Source organism: Helobdella robusta, assembly GCF_000326865.2.
Source record: "Helobdella robusta unplaced genomic scaffold HELROscaffold_36, whole genome shotgun sequence".
NCBI classification, from domain to species: domain Eukaryota; kingdom Metazoa; phylum Annelida; class Clitellata; order Rhynchobdellida; family Glossiphoniidae; genus Helobdella; species Helobdella robusta.
The window spans coordinates 1530516-1541169 of NW_008704742.1; the positions used below are offsets into that span (position 1 = coordinate 1530516).

At 34.3% G+C, this 10654-nt stretch overlaps 1 protein-coding gene across 1 annotated transcript; it reads left to right on the forward strand.

Moving 5' to 3' along the window:
* Nucleotides 1–1082: 1082 nt before the first annotated feature.
* HELRODRAFT_176159 (hypothetical protein) lies at nucleotides 1083–2588 on the forward strand (the record flags this gene model as incomplete). The annotated part of the gene is made up of 4 exons (XM_009023480.1): nucleotides 1083–1244; nucleotides 1310–1375; nucleotides 1822–2006; nucleotides 2405–2588. The coding sequence occupies 4 exons, from the start codon at nucleotides 1083–1085 to the stop codon at nucleotides 2586–2588; spliced, it is 597 nt and encodes a 198-aa protein (XP_009021728.1).
* Nucleotides 2589–10654: the final 8066 nt, after the last annotated feature.

A 10654-nucleotide genomic window follows, 5' to 3' on the forward strand; every position in this document is an offset into this window, starting at 1 on the left:
GGAACAATTCTTCAACATTCTTCATGAACTACGTTGGACTACGACTAAAAAATTAAAATGCTGCTAAAAAGCATTTTAAATTAAATTTAAATTAAAAATTAAAATTACGACCAAAATGCAACGTTGGACTAAAATTAAATAAATTTTTATTTATTAAATGAAAAATAATTACTTCATGAAGTTTGTAAAATAAAAGACTAACATCGGAATTATTAAATAGTTTTCCGTCTAATATCAAAGGAGTTGAAGATAAAAAAAGTTGTTCTGTTCGCAATGACCCAAAATCTTCCAATTTCAAAAAAATTTCTAAATTGCCAAGAGGCCTGTATTTCATAAATTATATTCTGCTATAGATGACAAAGAATATAATAACATATAATAATGACGTCATCATCAATAATAACAGCAATTTCATTTACAATTAGATCCTTTAACCAGCTTATTCATCTAGCTGCAATTACATTAGCAATCCTTTCGACTGTGTTGCATGTCATAACTGTGATGCACGTGACAACTGCGATGCACTTCAAGCAGGCGGTAGCTGTTAACGTTCACGTTATACCTTTCTCGCGTTAACGCGATAACGTGAAAAAAGGTATAGTTTACGTATGATGAAGATGATGGCGACGACAATGATAATAGTTCTGGGTTAGCTTAGACATCGAAAATTTTGATAAGCAGTAGAACTACCACACTGATCTGGCTTCCACTATTTCTAACAACCAGAACAAAAAAAAAGACTGCAGTAACAATATTAGCAACATATAAACGCTGCATATAATAATAAAAACAATTTCAATGCAACGCCCACCAACAATTGAACTTTTGATAATTTGGATAAGAAGTGTCGGCAAGAGTGATTTTGAAAAAGATTGCTTTTGAAAATCCATTCCAGACATCAATCGGTGATGAATGATAGTTCAAGTTTTTAAAAACACGCGATTGGAAGAAAAGCTTGGTCCTTTTATACTTGGATGACGACTTCATACAACTTTATACAACGACGACTTCATCGATCAAGAAAAAATGTCGACAACATTTATTACAACTTGCATCTAAGCTATCCATGGGGGAAATGGAGTATGGGTCCAAGGGGCTGCATTGCTTTGGTCATAAATCCTGGCAAAGGCCTTCCTGACACAGGCTCTGCTCTTAAAGTCCAGCTGCTGGCGTCCTCGTTACTCCTCATGGGTAATTCAGAAGGGGCGAAAGCGGGTTCCTGGCGCTTAAACCAGATGACCTGGGTTGACAACACCCGTTATGAAACTGCTTAGAAATAGGTTAACTCTGATTTCAAAACCCGAAAAAGGTACACTCCGATAACAAAACGAGGGTTGATGAAATTTACGAAGCTAAGGATACCACATTAGGAAAAGTGATCGCGAACCCGCATTGAGACCACGCGTCAAGCAGCATTGATAATATAGAATCAGCCGGTAGACCTTTTCAGTTGCAGTCTTCCCTAGTCGTCGTCCATGTTACTGGGTTCAAATGGTTGCAACAAATTTTTGTGGACCGAAGACTTTCGCAACATCGTAAATTATCCTGCGTCTATTTTGCGGGGCGTTTAATACCAATGACAGGAGATTTTTATAAACCTGCGGCGATGGTTAATGTCTGTGTGCAGGCGGTTCTGGAGAAATGATCGCTGAGATTTGGAAAAGGGAATGACAAATCTCATTGGCAGCTTCCGGGGTAATTGAGAAACCCTATCTAGGACTGCTCACCTCCAACGAGAAGGGGCCTAGAAAAAGTGGCCTAAAAATTGCTCGTTCCCAACATTTTCCCAAATTAGTAACCGCGCTCATTGGCCTTCCTTAGCGGTCAAAAGCAAAAATTGACTCGTTGACCTATTCGATTTGCGACCTGGAACATCTGAACGCTCAACAAATACGGAACGACTCTTGCGGCGTATCGCTCAATATTGCCCTCGAGCTGGACAGATATCAAAACGACATTACTGCACTGTCTGAAACCCGTCTGGACTGGCATCATTGGCAGACATGGTCTGGGAAGCGCAAACAGTAACGGAACTAGACTCCTCAATAATTCATTACCATCACCATTTTCCAGCAGCGTAATCAAAGAAAAACTACCTGGATGCACCCACAGTCCAAGCACCGGCATCTTTTGGACGCGATGTCAATCATACACGAGTTATTAGATAAGCAGTGTCGTATCATTGTCGTATCCAAATTTGCAATTAAACTTACCCCACCAACTCGTTGATTGGGTCCAGATAAAAGGCTGAACATTAGGACTTGCCAAAATCTTAAAGTGCAGAAAAAACATGAGGAAAAATTCTCCAAACATACAGCAAACTGAGCTATCCAGTGTGTCTCAGCAACCTTCTGGTGTACTTTCGGTGACCGATGAATGGTCATTAATCAACTACTGTCAACAGCTACGAAGGTTCTTGGGCTTTCCGCAAAAAACATCAAGACTGGTTTGATGAGAATCGACCTGGCATTCTTAATCGTTTGCAAACAAAGAAAGAAGCCCTTAAAAATAAACTTGCAATCCAGACTCTTAATCTTACATGGATAGAATTACGAACAAAGTTCAAAGTTCGGCAAGAAAACGATTAGTGGACAAAGAAAACTATGGAGCTACAGAGATTAGCGGATTTTAATAATAACAAGTTGTAGCCATAGAAAAGGCTTTGTCCAAACTGAGGGTTAAAACAAGCATGTCTTTGAATAGCGATATCTGGTTGATTATGTGTAATATTCAAATTTGATGTTTTTTATCGTGAATACATTTGTTAAACTGTGTCACCTAAACTAAAAATATTTATTATATTGTAAGTAAAAAAAAGGTACTTCTGTATATAAAACATCATAATATTTCCATCATAAATTCTTACAAAGTTTTTTTTTTACAATCGAATCAATATGCAATAAATTAAAGCAAAGAGCAATTTTAAATGAAAAAATATTCCCTGGAAGTAAAACGACATCTAATGTTCGAAAATGATTTTTGGTTTAATGACTGTAAGATTTTTACAGTTTAAGAGTTTATAAAAATCGGAATGTAGGAGTGGGATATTTTTGCCGGAGTCGTAATTTTTGAGTGTTCGACTTCAACTACGGTAAATTTCATTAATTTTGAAAAACTTTTTTTTCTGTAAATTTTGTTATAGACCATGCTATTTGGAAAATAAATAGGTATAGCAAAATGCAATAATCTCTAATACTGAAAATAAACGGTAATATCAATCAATCAATCCTCGTTTATAGTCTCCATCCGTTATAGGTCGGACTTTTGATTCCATTCATCAGTTTTTGTTTCCAAGCAGATCTATCCATTGCGTCTGTCTCCTTGAGAACAAAGTGCCTTTAAGTCCTACTGTATGGTCTGCGTCCAGGACTTTTTTAGGCGACCTCTTGAGCGGGTGCCAGGCACCAGGTGCTCAGTAACTAAAATTATTGTATCGTTTTCGCTTCGGTACACATCGCCAAACCATCGTAAACGATGACGACGACAAGCATCCTTCAACGTGATCAGTTCCGATCTGTTCAGGATCTCAGTTGTATAGATATGGTTCCTTAGGTCAACATGCTGAATTCTACGAATCATTTTCATGTCAGTTCGGTAAAGCTGCTGTTCGAGTTTTGTTGTCATCAGCCGCGTCTCTGCACCATACATTAGAACAGAACGTATAGCTGTGTTGATTAGAGGAATGCACAGCGGTAGAGGAATGCAACGCCGCATCAGTACCGAAGCAGGAAGGTGCCACGCACTGCATGTATAACCGCACGTATGCGTCCCCGAACGGCGGCATCAGATGTTCCAGTACAATCCAGCATATCTCCCAAATACTGAAATTAAATAACAGTTTCGATCCCGGTAATCCTATCAGTTAGCTGGTAATTCTCGAACATCGTCTATAAAACCAATGCTGACGTCGAAGGCATTTGATCGAGTTGCTTCCTATTCCAGTCTCACAAACCGAACATGGCCAATGACCAGGCTCAGCGGTACCACCGGTGATTGTTTTTGTTTTGTCAAGGTTTACCTTTAGCTCGTGTTCGGCAAGCTGGGTATTCCAGACCTCAAACTTTCTGGCTCCGTCTTGTTCCGAGGCCGTCATATATCAAGATATCATCTGCATATATCACGATCCTTATGTTATCTGAGCGTATCGGTTTCGTTATTTCTTCCATCACCGTAATGAAGAGCAGGGGGCTGAGTATTGATCCCAGATGGACGCCGACGTTAATATCTAATTCATTCGTGATACCGGTTGTTGTACTGACCAGAGTTTTTGTGTTAGATTACGTTGCCATAACCAGCCGAACCAGATATTCGGGAACAAGCTCTACGTAGCCTCCAACTGATTGTCAAAAGCCTTTTACAGGTCAACAAAGACATGGAACAGTCGCTTTTGCTTTGCCATGTATTTTTCCTGTAGTTGACGAATGGTATAGATAGCATCAATGGTTGATCTCCCTGCCTCATGAAGCCGTACTGGTAAGCACCTATTGAAAGGCAAGACAATAGTCTTCTCTCAATGACTTTTTCAATAACTTTCAGGGGATGTCCCAGAAGACGTATACTTCGATGTGAGGAGCATTTAAATGGATATCCTTTTTCTTTATATATCAGCACAGTTGTGCTAGTGTTCCATTCCACTGGTAGTATCGATTTACTCCACCTCTCCCGACAGACGTGTACAAAGGTTCTGAAGTCTGCCCCACCAGATGCCTTGATGATATCATTTGTAAGTTCAGACGGACCAGCCGCTTTACCGACCTTCATTGCCTTCAACGCATCTGTAATCTCCTCAGCTGAGACGCCCTGAATCGGACCTGGAGTGCATCGGGAGTGGACCGGAAGTGCATCAAAGTCCACCCCAATAGTTTGTTTCATTCAATAACTGATCGAAGTAATCCTTCCAGTGATCCTTCATTTCATTCTGCAAAGTTATTATGATGCCTTTATTATTTTTTATGCATGTGGCACCAGTCTTTTGGTCTAATTTGCTATTCGGTAGAGTGACCGAATTTGTTCGCCTTTACTCCCAGACAGCCATACCTTGCAGTGATTTGCACGAGTTATCGCAACCTGACATTTCGCTTCTTTGATTGGTATGTCTTTCGATCTTCATCAGTCTTCGTCTTTTGCCATTGTTTGAAAGCATCTTATTGCATCGTCTCGTTCCAGCACCAAGTTTCATGTTTAATAATGTCAATAAAAATCACAAATTTTTTCAGCATTTTTTAAAACATAAAAATAAAATAATTTTATTAAGAAAAACAATTACATTGGCTGATTTTAAGTGTTTTTCAAAATATTTTCTATTTAGTAGTGATGATAAGCTGAGACTATGATGCAAAAGTTGAAAATTTTTCTATAAGTCGATAACGGGATTCGTAATCAGGAGCCGGAGTCGGAAATTTCTGAGGGGCTGAAGCCGGATATTTTTTATCTAACTCCGACACTCTGATAAAAATATACAAACTAAAACCAGAGTAAAAAATCATACAAAATGTGCAAAATTACTTTTTACTTTCTGATGATATAATAGGTAGACACTGACATATCTCACATATTTCGTTTCCTGATATTATTTGCTGTGGAAAAGTTTGTAAGGATTTTTTAAATTTTGGTTATTTCATTAAATAGCAACAACCGACTCAACAATTAATAACTAAAAAAAAGCCAAAAACAAAAAAGATTTAATTAAATATTAATTAATGTCATATTATTAGTACTTTACCACGTCAGAAACTGACAAAAAAACAGTTGATAAGGAAAAGAAAAAAACTTCAATAAATAACAAAAAATGTCCTAATATTAATATTTCGCCAGACTAATCTAATTAACACGAAAACTAACTGGTTAAGTCACATCAAATAATAAAATTAAAATTTGTTATAATAATAATTCATAAACTATCTCGAGTCTAACTCAAGTTTTAGTCTCTCCAAATATTGTCGCCCCTTACTTACTGTTAGTCTTCGATCAAAAAATAAATCTAAAGATAATAATTATCTACAACTATTACTACAATAACTACGAAAAAGTGATGATTAAAGCATTCATTATTCGAAAGCACATGAATAGCAAAATTTAATGCTATTAGAATTTGTAAGTTTCGACGGAATTTTGCCATAATCTGTGTTTATTATGTTAATTTTAAATATTGTTAGATGCTTTTTTTTCTGTTTTATTCAGTTTGGGTCTAATAGTAACATCTGACTTTCTTAACGTATAACAAACATTTAATTATTAAATTTGAGTAAATTCCCTGAAAAAGTTAAGTTTTAGTAAACAACATCATATTACATTGAAATTTCTTTGACGTTTTCAACACTTAAACATCTTTATTGATAATTTTATTATAGACAGCAAATTAACTTGTAAATTTTGCAAGTTCTCTTCTTCTGACACTGTTTTAAAAAGAAGGAAAACTTAGCTATGGATTCATTCAACTAGATAAATTTTAGTTTTAATAAGGTTGTTGACAGATTTAGATTGCATTGCTACCTCGTTTGATTGGTCGTTTTTTTATCAATAACATTTGCCTTGTTTTTTTTATTAATTTTTACAATGGAGCTTTGTCAAGTTATTTTATTTTTATTATTTTATGTTATTTTATTTTATACTTCCGTTATAAAAGGGCCTTCGTGCCACTAAAGTCCTTTATGTCTATACAACACTCCAAATCGACTGCTTAATGATTCAATTTAGCTCACGACGTTGTATCATGTGCTAAGAGATTAGAGATTGAGTCAGCTGCGTTGAAAAAGTAATTAGAAAGACGTGATTAGAAAATTTTATAGAAATCAATTAAATTTTTAGTTTTTGGTTAAAACTACTTTCTAACAAAGTATGGATCCGGTTTAACCAAATTTTTTTAGATTTAATGTATTCAAATCTTAAGTGTATTCCGGTATTATATTAAATACAAAATTATTGTTTAAGTTGTTCTCTTCAGCAGGATTGTCGACAACTTAGATTTTAGGGCTGCTTTCATAAAAAAACATTATTATTAACATCATTGTCATCATTAACTATTTGCCGACCTTATGAGGCGTTTTCAAATGTCATCATAACTTTCATTCCAATTACATAAATTTTATTGCTAAAATTATTATTAATCGATTCGATATTTCTAACTGTGACTAAAATTATTGTTTTTATTATTATAAAATTTATTATTACTATTATTCAATAAAAAAACTTTAAATATAGTAAGATAAAATAGAATAAATCAGGTAGAGTAAAATGAAGTTAAAATTAATAAAACTGGCAGTTTAATGAGATCAAGTTTTTGTTTTTAAAGGTTTAATTATTGTTTCTAAATGATTTATATTATCAATTTTTTATTGAGGTTTTGAAAATATAGGTTTTGATATATTGTAGAAATTGATTTCGATAAATTTGACAGTTCCAGTACTTCAATCGTGTCTCCGTAAAAAAGAGCAATATCAGGTTGAACAAAACAGAAATTCATTGCTGTTTGTATCAGTAAAAATTATCACCTCCGACTTTGCAGAATCAAGGATAATATTCTTTAGTGACAATTCGTGAATCTTTTCGGAGCAAACATAACATGCTTGTTTGAAATGCGTTACAAAGCAGACACAACGCATTAGACGACTTACACCATCTAGATAGGTTTGAATTTGTAGTTGTTGAATTAAAGCCTTCCTTAGAAATTTGAATAAAACCTCTGAGAGTTTGGCAGTGAATTTTGACCGAAGGGTAACTTGACTTGCGGGAATGTGAATGTGTTCTTCAACTGCTCTAATGATTCAAGGTAGCCGTGACAGATGGTTGAAATTGAATTCCTGTCTTTAACGCTTGTATGAGGAAATCAATCTTTATGTAGCTGTTGTAGGAATCAATCTTTAAGCAGTTGATGCTGAGTTTCAAGATAATTGCGAAGTGATCCTGATATCTGATTTGAAGCCCCCCGATTTGTAAGGGAGTGAAAAATTCGAATACACAGTTGCTGACTGGCAATGTCGCCAGTTTCTACCTGCCTCCGCGACCAAGGTATCCAGTCTTTCTGTAATTTATGTCAGCGGAATATCATTTGTGAGAAGCTCAAAATCCAATCATGATGGAACAAACCTTCGCAATATTTGCAGCTTCCATTGGGGGTCTCTGTCGTACTGGTTTATGTTTATGACTGATAACAAGTTTTTAAGCTTTTTAATCATCAATTCTTTTGCTTTTAAGTTGCCACCATCAGTCTGCTGTTTCATTTTGTATTTTCATTTTCAAGTAAACAGCGTTTCATTTTGTATACTTGTATACAAAAAGAAACTATTTCATTCAACTATGAATGAAATAGTTTCTATGAAATAGAACTATGAAACTATGAATAGTTTCTTTTTCATGAAATGAAATAGTCATATATTCATAGCCGCCATTTTTCTTTCTCATTCCGAATGAGCAGCACTTGTCGATCCTCATATTTTCCGGTAGCCTTACACCAGGCTTGGTTCAATTGAATTAATTTTTGAGCACCGTTCTGGGATGAATGAATTTAAGCGTGGGTTTTAAATTGGCCGTCGGTCTCCCGATGTATCAGCATTGTTGGTATTCTGACTTTTCAATTAATTTCAGATTGGAAATTAATAGAGAGACAGAAGGACACCTTGTCTATCTGGTAACGTAGCCACTTCCTGGAACAGATACTGTATAGTCCAAAAATATGAATTTAAATAAATAACTTATTTGCGATGGAATGTGATGTAAATCTAATGTGGAGATGGCTTACTTCACCAAATGCGTTGCGGTCTAACAGAGTGACAATAATGGTGCGTTGATAATAATAACATAAAATATAGTAATAATAACAACAAAACAAGCCTCAAAAAGAATGCCATATCATTTGCTGACGACACAACAATGAAAGTGCATGCACAGAAGCTTATCGATGTAAACAGCAAAAATAGTGTCTGAGCAATTTCTTCCGATGCTGATCATCAATGACAGACCAATTACTCAAGTCGAAGTAATGGGTTATTTTGTTTATCTTGGCAAAATCTACGGCTTTGAAGGCAACAACAATAAAGGACCAAAGACCAGTTGATTCGTAAACTGAAAAATAAGTTCTCTGTGATAAACAGTCTGGACATGAGAGCAAACTGGAAACAACAAATTTTACAAAATTATATATCGTCGCAATTGGCATTCGAGATGCGGACATGCGGCATTTCAATGATGAGGTAAGCACCATGCCGAATTTTTGCTAGTCAAAATACGCATCTGATAGTGAATCGTTTAATAACTATATCAAAATTGACAAAAAGTTTTATACAGCAACTGCCGGTGCCGACAAATACAAATTTGTCCAGATGGGAAAAATCCTCCACCAAATACTCTGATAGCCTGCAAAATAACGTGATTGACGATTTTAAACATTTAAAAATAAAGTTTAAAATTTAAACTCTTGGTTTATTTAAAATAATCAAATTATTTCTTGTAAACATTATTTGGTCTGAATATTTCTGCAGTCTCATAAACTCCACAATAATGACTTTTTACACTATCTACTGTGATAGTGTGATACATTTTGAAACTAATAAACTCTAATTGCACACACTCACTTTGAATGAAAAGCTTCATAGATTAAATTAATTCTCTATTTGACATTTCATTTCGCTTAATTCTATTTAATTCTTTTCGACATTTTATTAAAATTCATTTTCATCTTCATTGTTTTTATTGCTGACTGTTACCATTATTATTAACATCATTGTCGTCCTCATGATTACCATAGTTTTTTGCAAATAAACGGCACAATCTTTTCAATTTTCTGCCACGCCCCATATGATGTTTTGTGCTTATTTTGCATGTAATCTATCAACTAACCTTTTCCTGTCTAATATTTTATCTCTGATGCTTCAAACTGTTTCGCGTTCAAATCAGTTTCACTGTTTCAAACTGTTTCACGATTATATTTTCTGAGCCATTCATTAACAAATAACTAGCAGTTACTATTATAACTCCAAACAGTTTGTTGCAATAGAATCTTTTATTAAAACAAATTTTTTTAATTATTAAATATCATTGTATAAGTTTTTTATACAGTTATTAAACATACCTGATTTTTTCTAACAAAAAGCTTGGACAAGTCTACTTCTACAATTCCAAAAATTTGGGTTGTCGCGATGTCTGCTTGACAAACTTCAACGATCAATGGAGTTCTAACAATTATCGTAATGAAGATATTTTGATAAACTAAACAATCAACAGTATTATAAGGAATATGTTAATTTAGTAGGCCGTGCTGGGTATTTTAGTTTATTAGTATAAATAGAATAGTATGTCTTTTATTACAATTTACGTTTACTATCACGAAAATTTAATTAATATTTCTTATAACTGTACAAGAAACTTAATTTTTTAACATCGTAAAATGGTTTTTTAAATGACTAACAAACGCTTACGGATGCACGAATTTATATCTTAAATTAGACTAAAGATTAAAAAATCTATTAATTAATTAATTAAGATTTTAAAAATTAAAAAATCTCATCAAATGAAATCATTAAAAACACAAATAAAGAAAAAGATAAACCAGATAAAGGAAGCAATAAAACAGGAACTATTGCAAGATTGCATTTTCATTAATATCGTTAATGATGTTTTTGGAAAAACAGTAAAAACTCATTTGAGTATCTTTAATTTA